General features: G+C 49.4%; 1 protein-coding gene across 1 annotated transcript in view; it reads left to right on the top strand.

Annotated features, from left to right (window-relative positions):
* Nucleotides 1–5,533: 5,533 nt before the first annotated feature.
* Syt12 (synaptotagmin 12) overlaps nt 5,534–22,372 on the top strand; it is a 32,119-nt gene continuing 15,280 nt past the window's right edge. The window contains exons 1-2 of the mRNA XM_050136965.1: nt 5,534–6,227; nt 16,242–16,298. Coding sequence (XP_049992922.1) covers nt 16,265–16,298 — 34 coding nt within the window. The 5' untranslated portion in view covers nt 5,534–6,227; nt 16,242–16,264. The remainder of the gene's footprint in view (nt 6,228–16,241; nt 16,299–22,372) is intronic.

Genomic DNA, 22,372 nt, shown 5'->3' with positions numbered 1-22,372 from the left:
AAAGAGCCGAGTGTGGCCTTTAATCCTGCAAAGGCAGGCAGGTCTCTGAGTTTGAGGCCAGCCTGGTCTATATAGTGACTCTGTTTAAAAACAAAACAAAACAGGACTGAGAACTCAGTAAGCTGGAACACTTTGCAGAGAGGTGACCAGCATGCTAGAGTCTTGAGGCAGAAAATGGCTTGGCAGGGTGTCAGGAACAGAAGGTTTGGGAAGTGGGAACCTGGTAGGTGAGAGGGATGGTGCCATGATGGGTGAGAAAGGCCAGCAGGAGCAACTCACCAGGGTCTATGGACCGCAGAAGGAGCCTGACTGTGTCCAGGGCAACCCTGCGGCTACACCAGGTTGGAGCATCTCACACACGCAGAGAAGTGTATGGTGCCGTGGGACTTCATACGGGAACACGTGTGGGAGACTGGCCCTGAGACCCAAGCTAGGAATAGCATCCTAGAATCCTGTCTTAGTCCACCAACACATAAGAGAAATGTAAGTCAGTTCTGAGTAGTGTCGCATGGCTGCAATCCCAGGAGGCCAAAGCAGGAGAATCAAGAGTTCAAGTTCAGCCTGAGCGTGACCCTGTCCTAACAAAAAGGAGAGGGCCAGAGAGCTGATTTACAGGTAAAGGTACTTGCTGCCAAGCCCAAAGACCTGAGTCTGAACCGCAGACTTTCCACAGGAGAAAGAGGGAACTGACTCCCGTAAATTGTTCTCTGACCTTCATACGCAAGCTGTGGCACCCGTACACGTAAACACACAGGCAAATAAAATGCAGTTTTCATTTCTTTCTCTCTCTCTCTCTCTCTCTTTTCTTTTTTGTGACAGGTTTTCTCTGTGTAATAGCTCTGGCTGTCCTGGAACTTACTTCGTAGACCAGGTTGGCCTTGTATTTCTTGTTTTTAAATGTTTGTTTTTATTTTTAAGTTATATGTGTGCCAGGCATGGTGGTGGATGCCTTTAGTTCTGGCAATTGAGAGACAGAGATACAAGGATCTCCATGAGTTTGAAGGCAGCCTGATCTACATAGTGAGTTCCAGGCCAGTCAGCGATATAGCAAGAGCCTTTCTCTAAATCAGTGGTTGTCAATCTACAGGTCATGACTCCTCTGGGAGTCCAGGAGTCGCATGACAGATGTCCTGCATATCAGATATTTACACTATGATTCATAACAGTAGCAAAAGTACAGTTGTGCAGTAGCAACGAAAATAATTTTACGACTGGGTCAGCACAGCATGAGCACGAGGAACTGTGTGCGTGTTTGCGGCATCGGGAAGGTTGAGAACTATCTCTCTAAATAAATGATAAAAGATAAAAGGAAGAGAAAGAGGAAAAGTAGCTTTGTGGGGCTTTTGTTCATAATTTTAAAAACTCAAAGATTGGGGGCTGGAGAGATGACTCCAATCTCTGGTTAAGAGCATTGGCTGCTCTTTCAGAGGACCCAGGTCCAATACCCAGCACTCACATGGCAGCTCACACTTCTCTGTAACTTCAGTTCCAGGGGGTCTATCACCCTCACACAGACAAACATGAAGACAAAACACCAATGCACATGAAATAAAAATTTTAAAAAACTTAAAAATCAAAATTGGATGGCACCATTGATTTTGTCTTTGGCGAGGGCCTCCTAAACCACATCATAGCAAGTGCTGTTATGGTGTGGGACAGAGAGATTACAGGGCAAGATAGAAAGCCCAAGAGACCAAGCAGGGGAGCTCCTTGCTATTTGATAATATTCTCAAGATACATGTCTTAGTTAGGGTTTCTATTGCTATAAGAGACCATGATCACAGCAACTCTTATAAAGGAAAATGTTTAATTGGGCTGGCTTATAGTTTTAGATACTTAGTCCATTTTCATCATGATGGACATGGCAGCAAGTAGACGGACATGGTGCTGGAGAAGGAGCTGAGAGTCCTACATCTTGATCCCCAGGCAGCAAAAAAAGACAGTACGCCACACTGGGTGTAGCTTGAGCATATGAGACCTCAATGCCTGTCCCCACAGTGACACACTTTCTCCAACAACACCATATCTACTCCAACAAGGCCACACCTCCTAATGTGTCACTCCCTGAGCCTATGGGGGTCATTTTCTTTCAAATCACTATGAGGACTAAGCGGGATTTCCTGGGAAACACTTTAATCCCTTCTAAGGGCAGTACCCCCATGTAGCAGCCCACCTACAGTACAGGCTATGTGCTACGGTATGGTTTGCTAGTCAGACAAAGGTCTGGAGATTGAAATACACACAGAGCCAGCCAAGAATGCTCACTTTATTGCAGTCTAGGGCAGCTTATACAGGGTCTCTTTGACTAATGGCCATGCCCTAACTCTTGGGTGCAAACCTACCAGAAACCACTCGCCTGCTATCAGTAACTCCTGAGGGTCTTGTGCTCAGAGCAGCTGCAAAACAAGTTGTTTGCTCAGAGCAGTTGCAAGCATAGGAAAACAAGTTGTGACCCAGCAGGGAGGGAGTCACAGGAAATTCAGGGTCTGGGGGTCCACAGTCCCCAACACCCCCAGTCATCTAACAGTCCCCTGTTGTTGGAGCCTGCTAGTTCGTTTCCCAACCATCCTGACTTGAAATAATCATACAGAAACCATATTATTTGCAATACTGTTTGGCCAATAGCTTAAGTGTATTTCTAGCTAGCTCTTATATTCTAAACTAACCCATCTCCATTAACCTGTGCACCACCATGAGGTCATGACCTATGGGAAAAGTTCCCAGATGGCGGCTTGCATCTTCCTTCTCTGGCAGCTACATGGATTCTCTCTGACTTCACCTTCTTTCTCCCAGTATTCAGTTTAGTTTTCCCGGTTAGCTCTATTCTGCTAAGCCACTGACCAAAGCAACTTTATTTATTAACCAATAAAAGCAACTCATATACAGAAGAACTCCCCACACTAGCCCCGTGCTAGGTCACAGCTCTTAAATGTCCTGCTGCCTCCTGATATTCACACACTGGAGGCCCAAGCTCCATCACATGACTTTGGGGAAGCACACTCAAGCCATAGCCAAACCCTCACAGCCTCCTCGAGTTTCTTTACATCACCCGTCCCTGGGGAACTATCGTCCCAGCCTCTAAAAGCAAAGAATAGTTTTGCTGTTTGTGAACGTCCTATAAATGGACTCTAACAGCCGTGTGTTCTTTGGTGTCTGGCCTGCTACAAAGCTTTGTTTGTGCAACCCCTCATCATTCACCGATGGAGCGCTTTGTTCATCTCTTCTCTCTGTGACACAGTACACAGTAGTGTCATGGTGTGACACTATGCAGCGTCTTTACACACGCAGCTGTTGGTGAGCTTTTGTGGTCCAGTTTGGAGTTTCTGTCAACATTCTTGTCTTATTTCTTGGAGCACGTGTGACTTGTCTATGGTTAGTAAGTTAGAGAGTTCATTTCAAGGTTGTCTCGGTTGATGTAGCAGCCCCCTTGGAGTTATCCTAGAAGGGAACCGGCAGGTAGTTTACCTTTAGCTCCTCCAACAGAAGCTCTTAAAGTCAGCCAGGCCTTCAAGTGAGAACCAGAGTTCAGTTCCCAGCATTCACCTGGCATAGCTCACAACTACCTGCAGCTCCAGTCCCAAGGGGCTGTTAACCTTTTCTGGCCTCCTGAACACCTGCTTACATGTGGTACATATACATACATACATCCACACACATACACATAGAATAATTTTTAAAATTGAAAAGGTGCTGGGCAGTGGTGGCCTTTAATCTCAGCACTCGGGAGGCAGAGGCAGGCAGATCTCTGTGAGTTCGAGGCTAGCCTGGTCTACAAGAGCTAGTTACAGGACAGGCACCAAAGCTACAGAGAAGCTCTATCTCAAAAAACCAAATAAATAAATAAATAGGTTGTTTCCAGGTTCTGGCTATTACAAACAATGCTGCTATGAACATAGTAGAGCATATACTTTTGTTGTATGATAGGGCCTCTCTTGGGTATATTCCCAAGAGTGGTATTGCTGGGTCCATGGGTAGGTTGATCCCGAATTTCCTGAGAAACCGCCACACTGCTTTCCATAGTGGTTGCACAAGTTTGCATTCCCACCAGCAATGGATGAGTTTACCCCTTTCTCCACAACCTCTCCAGCAAAGGCTACTATTGGTGTTTTTGATTTTAGCCATTCTGATAGGTGTAAGATGGTATCTTAAAGTTGTCTTGATTTGCAATGAGGACTGCTGAGAATTCAAGAACAATGGCACTGGGTTTTGATCCTACTGCATGTACTGGCTTTGTGGGAGCCTAGGCTGTTTGGATGTTCACCTTACTAGACCTGAAGGAGGTGGGAGGTCCTTGGACTCCCCACAGGGCAGGGAACCCAGTCTGGGTCTGCTCTTCGGGCTGATGAGAGGAGAGAGGGGGAGTTGATTGGGGGAGGGGGAGGGATATGCGAGGCGGTGGTGGGGAAGAGACAGAAATCTTTAATAAATAAATAAATGATTAAATAATAATAATAAAAACTTTAAAAAAATAAATAAATAGATAAAATTGAAAAGAAAAAGAAAATGGGTTCAGTCTTACCAAAGCAGCCATGAAGATTAGTTAAATGGGAAATGGCACCAAACATCCACAGCCCATAACGTTCTTTCTTTTTCTTTTAGGTCCTAATTTTTTTTTTTTTTTTTTAGAGCCTGTCCTGGAACTAGCTCTGTAGACCAGGCTGGTCTCGAACTCCCAGAGATCCGCCTACCTCTGCCTCCCGAGTGCTGGGATTAAAGGCATGCGCCACCATCGCCCGGCTTAGGTCCTAAAAATGAAGGTGGCCCCTATAAGTTGAGGGTGGACCAAGTTTGTCTACCTGCTCTCCACAAAGACGCACAGTCCGAACCCCTACTGGGAAGTCAGTACCCATACACAGCTCTCAGACAACCGAACCTTCCCATACTGGCTCTCCCCGAGATTCTCAGCTTCTCTACTATACCCCAGACCCTCGCTAAGGCCTAGTCAGTGCCTCTCCAGCCCGCTGTTCTGATTACTATGTCTGGAACACTTGTTCCTCCCGCCCTTCCCTGCCACGCGCACTACCCAGCCGCTCCTAATACCCGACCCATCTCCCTGCCAGACTGTGCAGGCAGTGAAAGGACCTGTCCCTTGTTCCCGGAAGATGGAAGATCGCCCACGCCTGGAAGTGTGCCGAGAGCCTGGGTGAGGGCGTCATAAATATCTCCTGAATGATTCATTCATTCCTCTGGAAGAGAAAGTATGACCCTTAAGAGATTAAAAATAGCCGGGTGGTGGTGGCACTTGCCTTTAATCCCAGCACTCAGGAGGCAGAGGCAGGCCGATCTCTGGGAGTTCGAGGTCAGCCTGATTTACAAGAGCTAGTTCCAGGACAGGCTCTAAAGCTACAGAGAAACCCTGTCTCCAAAAAAAAAAAAAAAAAAAAAAAAAATTAAAAATAAAGGTTTTGAGTCAGGTGTGATGGCATGCCCCTTTAATCCCAGCACTTGGCAGGCAGAGGCAGGCAGGTGGATCTCAAGTTCTGACTTTAACATTTGGCACTGTGACCTTGGTATCCACCCTGGGCCTTAAAAAAAAAAAAACGTGGCCACGGATAAGGTCATTACAAAGTTTACAAGAGATGATTTCGGTAAGAGACCGGGACTGGTATAGCCTAGAATTACAACTCAATCATGGAAGGGAGTATTAGCCATTCGGAGAAAGGGGGACAACTAGTAGCTGCATTGCCCGCTGGTCTGCTTTCTTGTGGCTTCCTTGAGTCCATTTTACAGATAAAGAAACTGAGGCCTAGAAGGGAAGCAGGGGCACCCCTGGTGGGCGCATGGCTCCCCACCACACGTCCACGGGCCCACGATTGTGAGGTTGGGGTTGGCCACCTCCCAGGACCCACTAGCGCTTGGGGATCTCCGACTCAGATTCTCACTGCGCCGTTCCGCTCCCTGGAGTAGAGAGAGCGCTCGGGGTTGTCACTTTAAATTCAAGAAGGAGCGGGCGGGCGGGCAGGCGGGTGAGCGCGAGGGAGCGCGCGGCGGGCTCCTGGGAGCGTGCCCGGACTGCGGCGCTGCTCCATTCGGCCGCCGGGCCCCGTGGAGCCCCCGATCCGTGCAGCGCGGCTCCGGCGCGAGGCGGGTGCCTGCGACACTGCAGGGGTGGCGTAGCGGCTGGCAGTCCAGCTCCTGTGCTAGCCAACGGCGCGAGGCCCGCACTGAAGCAGCCAAGCAGAGGCAGAGACGGGAGTCGGACCCGCGGCCCCACGGAGGAACCCGGGGTGAGTACGCACCCCGGCCTACCCCAGAGCGCGACAGGCACAAGCGCCCTGGGCACGGACAGACGCACGCAGTCCCTCTTCTTGCGCCCGGCATCCAGGGCCCCTCACACTCCGTGCGTCTGCACCCCCGCGCCGCTCTGGCACAGCAACGCGGGACACAGAGCACGCTGGGCGCCCTTCCCCGGCCCAGCCACTCCGTGCACTGCGCATCGCCTGGTGCCGGCTCGCCCGGCCCCCGTGTGCACACACGCGGTTCACCCCGCTGTTTACACGCCTCCCCTGAGCCCGCACAACATACACACCCCTCACTTTCACAATCAGCACCTTGGCTATCCTAACTGCCTGTGCTCTGGACTTACATCCCTCAGGGAGGGGGAGTCCCTAGTCAGGCCCCCCAACTTCCAGTCCCCAGATATGCTGAGGAGTGTGAGAATCTGCAGGAACTGTCAACAACGCAGGGGGCGCATCGCATCTCATCTCCAGGAGGCCTGGGAAGGAAGGCTGTGGGAAGAGCCTAAGGGGACCTTTAGCTTCCTCGAGGCTGTCTGTAGACTGGGGCTGAACATGGGAGCAGCAAACGGCACTGTGGGTGAAGGGGCCCTGAGCCTCTCTCTTTGGTGGCCAACGTGTCGCTAAGTGACTGCGTCTCCCCTTACAGTCGGTGAGTCCTCATCAGTAGGGAAGAACCTGGGAAACTTGCACCTGGACTGTTAAGCCGCTGTGCTGGGCAGCAGCAGCAGCGGTCCCTCTGATTAGACAGGAGGGAAGGAAACCTGAGGTTCCACAAGGGAAGGAGACCCACCAAGGTGTTAACACAGCCCACCTAAAGCGCAGGCCTTTAATCCCAGCACTGGGGAGGTAGAGGCAGACTGGTCTCTGCTAGTTCCAGAGAACTAACAAGAGCTAGTTCCAGGACAGGCTCCAAAGCTACAGAGAAACCCTGTCTCGAAAAACAAAACAAAAAACCCCACAGCCCACCCAGTAAGGCCAGGACATGAACAATCATTCCCCAGCCCCCACCCCACCCCTGTCTCCCATCCTTACGGTGCAATCTGAAATCTTTCTCAAGCAGCCCCGAAGAGTAGGCACTCCCAGCCTCGGATCCAATCCTGGCCTCAACCTACTAAATGCTTGTTAGTGACCCTGGGCAAGTTACTTCTCACACTTGGCAAAGCTGGAGGGAGCTTCAGCTGCTGGGCCACCCCTCCGCCATTTCTAGGGCTGCGGGGAGAAAGTCCTTGGTAGATGCTGGCACACAGTAGGTACCCAGTGTCAGCTGCCACCACCCCCAGCCAGTCTGTACTGTGGTTTCTGCGGGTGTCTGGGGGATGGCACCAGGATGTGGTTATCTCAGAAAGTGTTGCGGGGGAGGCATGCACTTAGCGCTTGCAAAGGTTTTCAAACCTAAAGGTCCCGCAAGAAACTCACAACCCAGTGGACTGAGGCGCCCCATAAGGCCCCTCCCCTCCTTCTTATTACCTGCTGCTGTCGAGGTAAAGGGAACCACCACTCTGCTGGTTGTGTTTTGAGGACTCTGAGCAGGGAGACGGAGGTGAAGTGCAGAGAAAAGGGGCTCAGCTCAGGGTCCCAGATTCTACACACAGAATTCCTGGAAAGCCATTTCTCTGACAGGCTCAGGAGGGAGACTCTGCCATGGTCAGATTCCAGCATTGTAGGATCTTGGTGCTTCCCAACCATCCCATGGCCTGCAAGGCCTGGTCAGCAGGCAGCATGGGGGCCCAGTACTTAGGTCCAGAGCCAGTCTTCATATGGAGCCCAGAGCTGCTACACTGGGATGTGTGTGACCCCCATCTTCCTCATCTATTAAACAGGGATCCAGTAATTAATTCAGTCACCGGGTCTGATGGGCACCAATTATACACTAGACTTGGTTTGTTAAGCACTCGGCACACAGTGTTGTGAAGGCAGTATTGGGGAGAACTGTGAAGCGGGGGCTGTTCTCAATGAACACTGATCCCTGCAGTGGATACTGGGACTGACTGTAGGCTGTGTAGGGAGGGGTGCTCAAGGAGGAAGATGCGTAGTCTTAGCTCAGATGAGGGCCTGGAGCAACCCCAACTAGCCCCTGCTGCCCATCAGAAGTTCCAGCTCTGGCTACTGGCTGCCCTGGCCTACAAATGCCTTGTCAGCATCCAAGCCCTAGCCAAAGCTGCAACCTCTGGGCTGCCAATAGAAACCCACCGGTGTTGCTGGAGGCAAGATAGAGCCAAGGGTCTCTCGGGTTGTAACTAAAGTCATTAAGAAGGGCATTTGCTGCAGATGTAGACCCGCGGTGTGTGCAGCTTCCTATGCAGTGGCTGGGCTGTGTCGGGCCCATTTACTACCTTCTTTGAGTATAACAAGATTTGCCTGGAGTATTTGGGGATACGGGGAAGAAGGTTCTGGGTTGGGGGTTATGGCTGCTGAAACAGAAGCCCTAAACACAGGTGCCCACTCTGCTGAGCTCGTTTCAAGTCTAGCTTATGAATAAGGATACTTCTGGCAGGTGAATGGTGGAGTGGGAGAGGCCGGGTCTGAGCCCAGGAGCATGAGACTGTATAATCATGGGCCAGGGGTGCAGCGCAGACCCACTGGAAATGCCTCTTCCCTTCCCTGTCCTTCCCTCTCTTCCAGCACCAGGGACAGAACCCAGAACCTAACACATACTAGACAAGCACTCTACCGCTGACCTATACACTTAGCACCCCTCCTTTTCCTGTCTGAAACACCACACCACACACACACACACACACACACACACAGCATACATTTCACTTTAATTTAAACAAACCAAACACATGAGCAGATGGGCAGTGCTGCCCCATGGTTGTTCTGCACAGACTGGGAGCTAGAGGGCTCTTTCTGTACTTTGGCCAGGCCAGTAACCACAGCAGCTAATATTTGCCACGCCATCTCATTCTTTGCTGGTCATGACTTTGAACTCTGATCTTCCTGCCTCCACCTCTTGAGTGCTAGGACTACAGGTGTAAATACCACACCCAGTTTTTTACTCAGTGCTGGAGAGCCAAACCCAGGTCTTCTTGCATGCTAAGCAAGCACTCTTCCAACAGACCTACATTCCAAGGCCAGTCTTGATCCCCTTTATAGATGGTACTACTGAGGCTCAGGGAGAGAGAGAGAGAGAGAGAGAGAGAGAGAGAGAGAGAGAGAGAGAGAGTCAGTAAAGGGGCTAATGTGAAATCCAGAGCTGACCTGGGGTTTAGGCTGATCCCCTGAAAGATCTGCGGATCTTCCTGTTTCTTCTCTCTACTTAGGCAGCTGTGCCCTGACTTCAAGCCCGCTGTAGCAGGGTGCAGCTGGAAGCTCTATCTGGGGGTGCGCTGAGCAGTCATTTATACCTTCCAGGTTCCACAGTTCCCGTGGCAAAATAAGGGAAGTAGATGTTAAGATTGTGGAGCCTGGGCTGGACAGCATTGGTTGACCCGTACCCCAACACACACACACACACACACACACACACACACACGCCAAAGCCAGAGACTTGATACCCTCTGAGGGTCTGCTGGTACCACACACGCCAGAGCCAGAGACTTGATTCCCTCTGAGGGTCTGCTGGCACCACACACGCTGTAGCATGTGCCATGCTCTGCTTAGTCTTTCCTTTTGTTGCCAGCCTGTGGCAGATATGCAGTTACGGCATTATCAGGATCACAGCCAGGCTGGGGCAGACTGGAATGTGTGTTCATACACTGTGTTATATCCAAAGCCACTTCTGCTGGGGCTAGGACAGCTCCAGACTTGTACAGCAAGCCATCTGTAACCTACAGTTCTTAGACAACTTTCTGGGAAATCGTCTACGTTCAATAAGACACAGGGATTAGGAGCTCAGAGCCAGGCAGCGTGGTTGAATACATCTTAGCTATGTGGCACGTTAACTCCACAGCACTCTGGTAACAGAGCAGACATGATTCTAGTGCCCTTTTCAGTGCCTTACTAAGAGGGTTAAATGAGGTCATATATGCATAGATGTTTAGAACTGTGCTTGGTGCTTAGATATGCCCAGGGAGGTTGGCTATTATCATTATCTCAAGCCTAGGGCTCATACAAGCCAAGATGGGTGAAGTCTTTTTGTCTTAGCACTGCCTCCCATCACCATGACAACTCTTATCTCATCAACTTGGGAGCAACATCAGGAAACCAGAAGCCAGCTACAAAACCACATCTGCCCTGCATCACAAGGCCACATACCCTAGGACCAGCTTGTGTGCAGGACCAACTTCTTGACTCCAAAGCAAAGGCAGGAGATACCCCCCCCAAAAAAAAAGATGCCTAAAGTCTCAGCTTCACTCTCCCACTGAACCCTGATCTCAGAGAAAGCCTACAGAATGCTTGGAAAGGTTGGTGAGCCAAGGCCCAATGTGCCTGAATTGTGTGGACATCTTTGTGTGTGTGAATTGATTACACTTGAAAGTAAACAAGCTAACCAGGCAGTGGAGGCGCACACCTTTAGTTCCAGCACTCAGAAGGCAGAGACAGGTGAATTTCTGTGAGTTCAAGGCCAGCCTGGTCTACAGAATGAGTTCTAGAACAAGCTCAAAGCTACAGAGAAACTTTGTCTCAAAAACAAAACAAAACAAAAACAAAAGGGGCTGGAGAGATGGGTCAGTTAAGAGCACTGACTGCTCTCCCAGAGGACCCAGGTTCAATTTCCAGCACCTATATGGCAGCTCACAACTGTCTGTAACTACAGTTCCAGGGGACCCAACATTTTTACACAGACAAAACACCAATGCACGATAATATTTATTTAAAAATTTTTTAAAAAGTCAACAAGCTAGGCATGTGGGCGTGTGCTTGTAGTTCCAGCTTGCCCACAGGCTAAACAGGGCACCCACAAAGCCTAGCAGGTCAAGGCCAACCAGTGTGTCATAATGAGACCCTGTCTCAAAATTAATGCGTACTAGGGATGTAGTGTTATGCCTATGTCCCAGGACCCCCAAACAAGACCACCACAGAGCCAGTATCCGATATAAACACACTGGGGTTTATTGAGTACAAGTTAGCTAACTTGGACTGTAATCCAATACACTGCCGCAGCGGGTTGGGGAGAACAACCTCAAGGCTTCAGGGTAAGGGGATTTTAAAGGGGAAACTGCAGGGCAGGGTAGCACAAGCCTTGCCGTGTTGGGATTGGGTAAAAGTATACAACTTTCGAATTCGTTGGTTGGAATGTACGGGAATTTCAAAACAGTGGTTAATCAGATACCTACAAGGGCGTTTGAACCAAGCAGATGTTGTTTGGACACCCTGGTGGGTCACTTTGACCAGGGCAGGCAGTTTCTTGGGAATGTTCATGACTTGGCTGGGCTGCATTCACCCCCCTAGTCAGGTCCTGTCTAAAATGGAGTCCTTTCTCAAATGGAGTTCGTTCTGCTCCTTCAGTAGCTCGGTGGTAGAGTGCTTGCCTTGTATGCTTGAAGTCCTGGTTTCAGTCCCCTAACATCAAGTAAAACTGGGCATAGTGGCCCACATCTGTAACCCCAGATCTCAGGGGAGGGGAGAAGGCAGAAGGACTGGAAGTTTAAGGTCATTGTCAGCTGTCAGCGACGCGTGGAGCTTGAGCTGGGCATGGCGCGGGAGACTGTCTCAACAAAAAGTTAGCACAGGCTTTAATTCTGAGTGGGTGTAATTCTAGCAGTTACGAGGCAGAGGCAGGAGGGTCAGAAGGTCCAGGTACTCCTTGGCTACATAGTGAGCTGGAAGCCATACTAGACTACAGAGTGAGACTCTGTCTCAAAACCAAAACAAACAAACAAAGCAAGAGGCTGGTGAGATGGCTCATGGGTAAAGGTGTTTGCGGCGGTGCTGCGGAGCCTGAAGACCTGAATTCAGTCCCTGGAGCCCACATTGTGGAATAGAAAACTGACTCCAGCAAGTCACCTCTGCTCTCCACACATGCACAGACACACTAACTAAATAAATAAATAAACAAACAAAATGTGATTAAAAATTAAATTTTTTTCAAACAATATTTTTTGGCCTTTCTTTAAAAAAAAAGTTTTGAGATTTATTTTATTCTTTTACGTGTATGAGTGTTTTGCTTGCATGTGAGTATGTGCACCAAATGTGTGCCTGGTGCCCATGGAAGTCAAAAGAGGGCACTGGATCCCGGGGACTGGAGTCCAGAAGGTTGTAAGCTGCCAAGTGAGTGCTGAGGCTAAGACCCAGGTCCTCTGGAAGAGCAGCCAGTGCTCTTGCCCTTGAGCCACCTCTCCCTCTCCAGCCCCCGTCTGGCTGTCTTTAAAGAGCTGCAGTTTCTATTGTTATGATGAAGACCGCGACTAAAGCTACTTGGGCAGGAAAGGGTTTATTTGGCTTGCACAGCGTGAGTCACCGTCCACTGGGGGAAGCCAAGGCAGGAGCTCCTGCAGGGAAGGAATCTTGAGGCTGGAGCAGACGCAGAGACCACAGAGAAATGCTGCTGACTGGTCTGCTCCGCCTTGGCTTAAGTCTGCTAAACCAGGACCACCAGCTCAGAGACGGCAGCACCCACAATGGCCTGGGCCCTCCCACAACAATCACTGATTAAGAAAATGCTCTCTGGCCTTGCTCACAGCCCAATCTTATGGATGTACTTTCTCAATCAAGGCTCCCTTCTCTCAGATGACGATAGCTTATGTCAAGTAGACATAAAACTAAGCCATCACAAGATGGAAGGTCCCGCCATTCCTAATTAGAATTCCTGCTGGTAAGGGACTGGAAGTTTAAGGTCATTGTCAGCTGTCAGCGTGGCGCAGGAGACTGTCTCAACAAAAAGTTAGCACAGGCTTTAATTCTGAGTGGGTGTAATTCTAGCAGTTATGAGGCAGAGCCAAGCAAGCCTTCTATGGTTCTGACCTCCCCTCGCTTACCTTGCCTGGGTGGGGAAGTGAAGGGATAGGGAAGAGGGGGTGTGGGGAGGGTAGGGAGGTGGGGGATGTCAGGGGTGTCCAGCGCTTATGAACTGCAAGGGAACCCGCAGTGAGGCAAGGTAACTTAGCCTTCTTTACCCTTGAGTGAAATAAGGACAGTTCCCCCCCCACCCAAAAAAAAGTTTAGTCAGGAAGCCACTAAAGTGAACTCTTAAAAACTGTGATGGAGAGACAGGCAGCGGTGGCGCACGCCTTTAATCCTAGCTAGCACTCGGGAAGCAGAGGCAGGCGGATCTCTGTGAGTTCGAGACCAGACTGGTCTACAAGAGTTAGTTCCAGGACAGGCTCCAAAGCTACAGAGAAACCCTGTCTCGAAAAATAAAATAAAATAAAATAAAAACAAACAAACAGTTGTGATAGGAGATCTGAAGTGTAGCTCTAAACTGCTGATGGCTTCTGGCAGGGGTGGGGAAGGACTGTTTTCTTTGAGGGGCTGGCCACTGTGAGTTTGACCATGCTCTAGTGAGTGTATGGGCAACACAAATTTGGACTTGGTATATATTTATTTCTTTTCTTCTACTGGCGGGGGGGGGGGGGGGGGGGGCAAGGAGAGGAGTGGGCCTCGGAAGACTGGGAAACTTCCAACTAATCAATAGAAATATTACGTTGGGGGGGAAAAGAAAGGAAATGAGTACAGCTCATTCTAGTCTCCTATGCCAGAGTCTCCTCTCTCCACCCACTCAGAACACATCCCCAAGCCAGATTAACTCCTTAGCAACAATAATAATAAAATAATAAGCAGTCATCTGAGTCCAGGTAATGGCTTGTATGCGCTCCCAGGTCTTAATCTACAATAATACAGACCTCAGTGGCTCATGGAACCCAGGAGACAAGAGTGGGCAGAGAAGAAAGCATCCTACTCAGGGAGAGATTGAGAGCAGAATACTGAGGGAATTCAATATTTTTTACTTTTTTCGAAGCTACGTGGAAGCTGAGTTGAGGTCTAGGCGGTCTGCCCTAATGAGCAGCCTCGAGTCCCAGCTGTTGCTTTAGGGTGGCGATGAGGCAGGGCTGAGAGAGCTGGCGAAGGCTAACACTGGCGCTTCAGGTAAACACTGGATCTTTTTTTTTTTTCCTTTTCTTTTCTTTTTGGTTTTCTGAGACAGGGTTTCTCTGTGTAGCTTTGGAGCCCATCCTGGAACTCTGTAGACCAGGCTGGTCTCGAACTCACAGAGATCTGCCTGCCTCTGTCCCCCGAGTGCTGGGATTAAAGGCTTGAGCCACCATCACCCAGCACACTGAATCATGGACCATTTTTTAACATAAATATGTCCCATGTGTATTTGGGCCTTGTACTAAAAGTGAATCTGAAATTTTTATGCCCAAGGGCATCTTATGCTTTATCTGACAACTCCTAGTGAGTTTTAGAATGTTTAAAAGGAGACACTGGGAGGCTGGGAGAGCAGGGGAGGGGAGTGGTGGCAAAATGTCTACTGTGCAATCAGGAAGACCAGGTCGCAGATCCCTAGCACTCACAGAAAAAGCAGGATGTAGCCGGGTGATGGTCGCACACACTTTTAATCCCAGCACTCAGGAGGCAGAAGCAAGCAGATCTCTGTAGATTTGAGGCCAGCCAGGGCTACACAGAGATACCCTGTCTTGGAAAACAAAAATCAAAAACAGCAGATGTGGCAGTGTGCTTCTAACTGTCAAGAGAGAGGTGGAACACGGGGATGGGAGAAGACAGACACCAAGACAGCGGACAGGCAGATCCCAGGGCTGTTCTGTCCTGATGTCTGTTCTGACACCAAAGGCTAGTTTTCACATGTACACACATCCAGACATAATGGAGCACATATGGAAGCCCAGCATTTGAGAGGTAAGTGCAGGAAGATCTGGAGTTCAAAGCCAGTCTTGGCTACATAGCAAACTCAAGGCCATCTTGAATTACCTGAGAACCTGTTTCAGCCCTTTCCCCCAAAAGGTTAAAATAGCATTTTGCTTAAGACAGGTTTCCATTATGTAGCCCAGACTGTCCTCAACATAATAATTTTCCTACCTCCTGTGTCCTGAGATTACAAGTTTTACAACCAGGCCAGCCTTTACCCACTGCTTCTGAAAATGTGAACAGTAACACCCTGCTCATGTGGTAGTGATTGTAATCCCCACACTTAGGCAGCCACAGCAAGAAGATGGAGAGTCCGTGCTAGCCTGGGGTACACAGTGGGACCGTGTCTCAAGAAGAAGGAGAAGGGAGAGGTGGAGGAGAGAGAGGTGAAAAGGAATGGAAGGAGAGGCCAGGCATGGTGGTGCACATCTTTAATACCAACACTTGGGAGGCAGAGGCAGGTGGATTTCTGTGAATTGCAGGCCAGCCTGTTCCAGGACAGCTAGGGTGGCTGTCTTTGTCTCAAAAAAAAAAAAACAAAAAAAAAAAAAAAAAAAAAAGGGAGGTGGGAGGAGATGGGGAGCCTGGAGAGATGGCTCCTAGGTTAAGACTTTGGTTTGTTCCTGCAGCACCCACATGACAGCTAGCAACTCTCTGTGACTCTAGTTCCAGAGGACCTGACCTCATCTGACTTCCTGTACATGGTGCACAGACATACATGCAGGAAAAATACCCAGCCACATAAAATTAGGGTTTTTTTTTTTTTTTAGATAGAGAATGACTCACTGGCTGGCCTGGAACTTTCTTTGTGAACCAAGTTGGCCTTGAACATACAGAAATTCTCCTTCCTCTGCCTCCAGAGTGCTGGGATTAAAGTCATAAACTACTACCTCTGGATCAATAATAAATAAATCTTAAGAAGAAGAGGAGAAGTTGGGTGGCGGTGGTGCACGCCTTTAATCCCAGCACTTGGGAGGCAGAGGCAGGAGGATCTCTGTGAGTTTGAGGCCAGCCTGGTCTACAAGAGCTAGTTCCAGGACAGGAACCAAAGCTACAGAGAAACCCTGTTTTGAAAAACCAAAAAGAAAAAAGAAAAAGAAGAGGAGGAGGAGGAGGGACACAGGACGGGGAAACAGAGTAGCAGTTGTTTGGGCCGAGTTCTCCTGAGCAGCTCAAGCGACAGGTGCACTGAAGCCACTGAGTTAGGATGCGAAGCTCTGAACCCTGCTCATGGCTGATTCTTTTCCATTTCAGTCCCTGTCACCTCGGGGAACAGCATGGCCGTGGATGTGACAGAGTATCATCTGAGCGGTGAGTCCCCCAGACAAGACCTCCGATGACCGCAGCCTCAGGAACTGCACCAAGCCTGGGATGGGAAGTGTCAGTGGGATGAGAAGGGCAGCCTTCTTCCTTAGGCCACACAGCCCTAGGGACAGCATCCTGAGACCCATTTGTGGTCTCCTCGTCTTTTCACTACAGTGGGTTCTTTCCATTTCTTTGGTTTGGTTTGTGTGTTTTTGTTATTGGTGTTTTGTTTGTTTCTTAGACATGATCTCATGTAGCCCAAGATGGCTTCAAAAACAATTTTTTTTGTTTGTTTTTTCGAGACAGGGTTTCTCTGTGGCTTTGGAGCCTGTCCTGGCACTAGCTCTGTAGACCAGGCTGGTCTCGAACTCCCAGAGATCCGCCTGCCTCTGCCTCCCGAGTGCTGGGATTAAAGGCGTGCGCCACCATCGCCCGGCCCTAAAAACAATTGTTTTGCATTTTGTGTATGTGTGTGTGTGTGTATGAATATGTGTGGGCATACATAGAAGGTATGTCTGTGCACATGTGTGTGCATGTGGTAGCCACCACTCGCACCACTAAGGCCACAATCATCCTTCAGTAGTATTCCACCTTATTCCTTGAGGCAGGCAGTCTTTCAGTGAAATCTAGAGCTTGCTTATTTGGCTAGTCTCAGTAGCCGGCTTGCTTTGGAGAATCCCCAGCTCTGATTTCCAAGGCTGGAATGACAAGCGTTTGTCACGCCCACCACCCCAGCATTTCTATGGACTCCGGGGCTCCAAACTCTCAGCCTCACCCTTGCACAAGCACTTTGAGCACTGAGCCCTCTTCCCAGTCCTGGCCCCCTGAATTCTCTGTGTAGCCAAGGATGAACTTGAACTCATGATCCGCCTGCTTCTACTCACTAAATCTTGGGATTACAGACACGTGCCACCACACCTAGAAACAAGTCTGTTAAAAAGATTCCCTTTGCAGGCAGATCTCTGTGAGTTCGAGACCAGCCTGGTCTACAGAGCTAGTTCCAGGACAGGCTCCAAAGCCACAGAGAAACCCTGTCTCGAAAAAACAAAACAAACAAACAAAAAAAAAACAAACAAACAAACAAAAAGATTCCCTTTGTCTGAGGCGGGGGTTCCCCGTGAGACCTTTATTGTACCAATCCCTGGGGATAAGCCTGTGACAGAGAATCCACTCGTCTGGGGCCCTCCTGGAATATCGTCCATGTTAGATGATGCTGCACTTACTCAGGTCAAGGACGACGAGTCTGGGACTCACCCTTGCCCTTCTTCAGTTCTGGGAGATGGCCTAGATACTCCATCATACTCCCACAGTCCTGCTCCCAAGTGGTGGGTGCTGTCATGGCTGATACAGGCTGCCATCTTTCTTCCAGATGTCTGCCTCCCTATTCACAACAATAGGAGTGAGCCTTAGTGAGCAAAGGGACAGTAACAGGTCAGGATGTGACCCCAGATTTCCTAACCTCCTAGTCCAGCACTCCCTGTCACACCAGTGCAGGCCCCAGGGGCCCGGGGCTGGACTTCAGGGTGGGGCAGCAACAGCCTTTCTCAGGCCCCAACCAGAGAGCCTCAGTTTTCATCTGCAGTCCCACTGAGAACACGGTGTGGCCTTTGACAGTGTCACGGCTCTCCCAGCTTGGATCTGACTGTCTGCCTGGCTGAGACCTGTGTCTCAGGTGGAAACCTGCAGAGTGCAGATCCAGAGCCAGACAATCATAGGATTCTCCTCTGTCCTCGGCTTCCTCATCTGAAATGGAGCAGCATGGCTCTCAGGACTCAAGGGGCCAATGGGAAGAGCTTAAGCTAATCCTGGCAAGAAGGGTTAGCACGCAGTAAGAAAGCTATTACCAGGTGTATGTCTTTTGTTTTGGATTTTGTTGTTGTTGTTGTTTTTGAGACAGGGTTTCTTTGTATAACAGCCCTGGCTGTCCTGTAACTCACTCTGTACACCAGGCTGACTTCGAACTCACAGAGATCCACCTTCCTCTGCCTCCTGAGTGCTGGGATTAAAGTTTAGGCTGTGTGTAATGGTGTATGCCTTTAATTCACATACTCCAGAGACGGAGGCAGGTGGGCCAATGTGTGTTCTAGGCAAGCCTTGTGTACATTATGAGTTCCAGCACAGCTAGATCTATAAAGTAACCCTGCCTCCCCCCAAAAAACTGTTAAGAGTCCCTCTCAGTCTTAGTGTAGGCTTCACTTCCGTTGACGTACCCGCTGTCCCTCCTGGTATTCCATAGAATCTGTCAATTTAATGGGTATCCATTACCATTCCCTGCCACCTGCCTGAGTTTTTCTTTCCCTGACCCTAACTTTGCTGACCCCAACTCTCCCCAGTTCTGCCAACCAGCACTGAAAATTTAGTCCCCTAGACCCTCTCATGCAAGGGTGCCTGACTCTGCTGTGCCCCTAGATATGCTTGGAACTGTGGACCTTTCTTCTGGAATTCTACTTTCTTCTGGAATTCTAGACAGACCCCCTCCTGCCTGGCCTGATGTGGCCCAGCAGGCCAGTTACTTTCCCATCCCACCCCCAGTTTGCAGACTCCGAGGACATTCCAGAATCTTGTCATGTCTGGACCTGGGATCCTCTAGATACTTTGGTTGTGATTTCAGTTGGCTCCTGTTATATCACAGGAAAAGTCTAGAATAAACGGAAGATGACTTGAACTCCTGATCCTGTGTCTCCATTTCCCAAGTGCTGGGATTCCTCGCACCTGATACCACATCTGACTGAAACACCAGCCTGGTCTGCAAGCCCTTGTCCCTATGTTGTGTGATCTTTTTACATTGAAATCTATCATGTTGGGGAATGATTTTATTTCTTTTTCTTAGTGCTGGCAATGTTCCTATCACCTCCATCCTAATGACCTAAGTTGTCATTCTCAAAAGCCAATGATATTCCTGCCCGTGACAGAACAGCCAACCCCCAGCAGCTCCCTCCGTGGGACCTTCAGGATGCTCTCAGAGCTCCTCTGTTATAAATAAGCCACTGACTCACATGAGACATAACATATGTTGGGATTTTTTCCCCTTCAAATAATACATCCTCTGGGTGGAACCACTGAATGGGGGACGTTTGTCACCTCCAGTCTCCCAGGGAGGACACTGACGCCCAGAGAGGCTGGTGACATGGGGATGTACTTTGGAGCCAAGGTACCTAAGCCCAGAGGGTGCTCATTGCTGGAGGAATGTCTGGCTGAAGGTCCAGCCCTGTCCTTTGGCTTCTTGGGCTTTGGGGAGCAGAGACAAGGAGCCCCTCTGGCTCATGGTGCCTTGTTCTCTCCCTTCCACTGGGCTTGGGTCCTTTGTCAACACCTCCTTCCTGCTGGCCCACAACTCCTAACCCCTGTTGCACAGCCTGCCGTCCTTCTTTATTTTATTTTATCTTGTGTGTATGGCTGTTGTACCTGCATGGATGTCTGTACTACTTGTATGAACATGGTGCTCACAAGGGCCAGAAGAGGGTACCTGAAGCTAGGTTATAGCCAGTTGTGAGCTACCATGTGAGTGCTGAGATTCAAACCGGGGACCTCTGGGAGAGCAGCCGAGACCCTTAACTGCTGAGCCACCTAGCCAGCGCTGCCATACTTCCTGCTCCTCCACGCATCTCAGCCTTCCTGCACTCCCAGCACAGTCTCCAGCATCCTGTTTGATGTATCTGTTTGCCTGCCCACCCCACTCTGATCTCAGGAGCTGGACCCAGGCTCCCTCACTCAGTGTTGGTTCCCCTATTCACAAGGTGCTGGCATGTATGTACATCCAACGTTCAGCAATCAGTCTCCACCGTCTGTTATTTCTGTATTCATTAGATCTCTGTTTCCACTCAGAAAGACCCTCCATCCCTCATCCCTCCGCAGAGCTCCACCTTGCCACTCCGAGGGAGCTGAGCCAGGTGTGGCTCTGATTCTTACCCTGGAGTCTGGTGCTGGAGTCACAGCCTAGCTCTACTCACTTTCAGTTCTGTGGCCTTGGGAAAGTTGTTTAAGTTCCCCAAGCCTCAGCTTCCCCATTTGAGTTGAGTACACAATAGTACTAGAAATGGCTTAGAGTCCTATCTGGCTCCACTGTTGCTTGCCACATGAAACATCTTGGTGGTTTCCTCAGGACATCAGAGACAGGTTCCTGAGCAGGGTGAGACCACGTCCTTGAGCATGTGTGGTCCTGTCATGGCCCATGCACTGTACAAGGTGAGGATTCACAGGGAAATGGTTGAGGGATTAAATTGCTACGTGTGGGAACAGAGATTCCAGTGGTGACAGCCATGCCCTGTTCAGCAGAGGAACAGAGCCTTTGGTTTCTCTTGAGGCCAAGCACAGCCTGTGGCCACCTCATGCTTAAGTGGACCTGGTGTGTTGATTTGAGGTTAGAGATTTACTAAGAAGTGAAATCCACTTGTATAAGCTGGGGATTGGAGCTCATACCTGTAATCACAACACACGGGAGGCTGAGGCAGGAGGATCACAAATTTGAAGTCAGCCTGAGCTGCACAGTGAGACTCTATCTCAAAACAAAATAAATTCAACTACTGTCCAGTTAACTGGGCATGGCGGGAAAGGCTTCTAATCCTAGCATTTGGGAAGTGTACACGGGGTGAATGGAAGTTCAATTCCAGCTATGTGACAAGCTCTAGGCCAAGCTGGGAGGGATGCATGGGAATTTGTCTCAAAAAACAAAAGCATCAACTATGGACTTCGCCACTTTAAAACATGCACAGCAGTGGTTTTTAGGATAATGAACATCCAATGGAGTTTTAGAATATTTTCATCATCCCAAAAAGAAACTCTATCCCTTCAACTATCCCCATTTACCATATCTCAACAGTTTTTATTATTTTTTAAATTTATTTTAATTTTATGTGCATTGATGTTTTGCCTCCATGGATGTCTGTGTGAGGAAGTAGGGTCCCCTGAAACTGGAGTTACAGACAGTTGTGAGCTGTCATGCGGGTGCTGGGAATTGAACCTGGGTCCTCTGGAAGGGTAGTCAGTGCTCCCAACCACTGAGCCATCTCTTAGCCTGGTAGCTTTTTTATTATTTTTATGTGTATGTGTGAAGTGTATGAGTTGGTGAGTGTATGTGTGTGTGTGAAGTGTATGAGTTAGTGTATGTGTGTGTGTGGAGTGTATGAGTTAGTGAGTGTGTGTGAAGTGTATATGAGTTAGTGTATGTGTTGTGTGAAGTGTATGAGTTAGTGAGTGTATGTGTATGTGTGAAGTGTATGAGTTAGTGTGTGTGTGTGTGTGTGAAGTGTATGAGTTAGTGAGTGTATGTGTGTGTGTGAAGTGTATGAGTTAGTGAGTGTATGCGTGTGTGTGTGAAGTGTATGAGTTAGTGAGTGTCTTCCTCCATCCTTGCGCTCTACCTTAGTTTTGAGACAGAGTCTCTCCTCAGCCTTGCCAGTTGGCTAGACTGTCCGCTCAGCAAGCTCCGGAGAACCACCTGTCTCTGTCTACAGCACTAGGGTTACAACATGAGCCACCACATCTGGCTTTTATGTCAGAGCGCTGGAGATCTAAACTCAGGCCTTCATGCTTGTACAACAGGCAGTTTACGTTCAAGCCTTCTCTCCAGCCTCTTGAACAGTTCTTCTTCCCCCCCCCCCCCCAGGATTTCTCTGTAGCTTTGGAGCCTGTCGTGGAACCAGCTCTTGCAGACCAAGCTGGCCTTGAACTCACAGAGAGGCCTCTGCCTCCCGAGTGCTGGGATTAAAGGCGTGTGCCACCACCGCGCGTGACTTGAAGAATTCTTATGTAGTTGTCCCTCAGTACCTTCAGGGGCTTCCTTCCTGAACCCCCACTAAATACTGAAGTCCACAGATGGCCATGTTAATGACGTAGTGTTCGCACAGTTTCTAGGCACCCTCCCGTGTGCCTTCAGCCATCTCTAGGTGACTCCTAATACTTAATATAATGTCAGCCCTAGTAGATATTCATTGCCCCACTCTATTGAGGGAGTAAAGACAAGGGAAACAGAAGTCTGAAATCAGGATGGTTACAGCCTGATTGCACAATCCGTTATTCGGGATGAGGGGAGGGGGGGTGGAACCCACAGACAGAGGCTGACTGTAACAGAATTACACAAC

This window comes from Alexandromys fortis, unplaced genomic scaffold (genome assembly GCF_014885135.2).
Source record: "Alexandromys fortis isolate MF-2015 unplaced genomic scaffold, M_Fortis_MF-2015_v1.1 scaffold_3, whole genome shotgun sequence".
Lineage (NCBI taxonomy): Eukaryota > Metazoa > Chordata > Mammalia > Rodentia > Cricetidae > Alexandromys > Alexandromys fortis.
The sequence above is the reverse complement of the archived record's forward strand: the minus strand, read 5'-3'. Positions and strand labels throughout refer to the sequence as shown.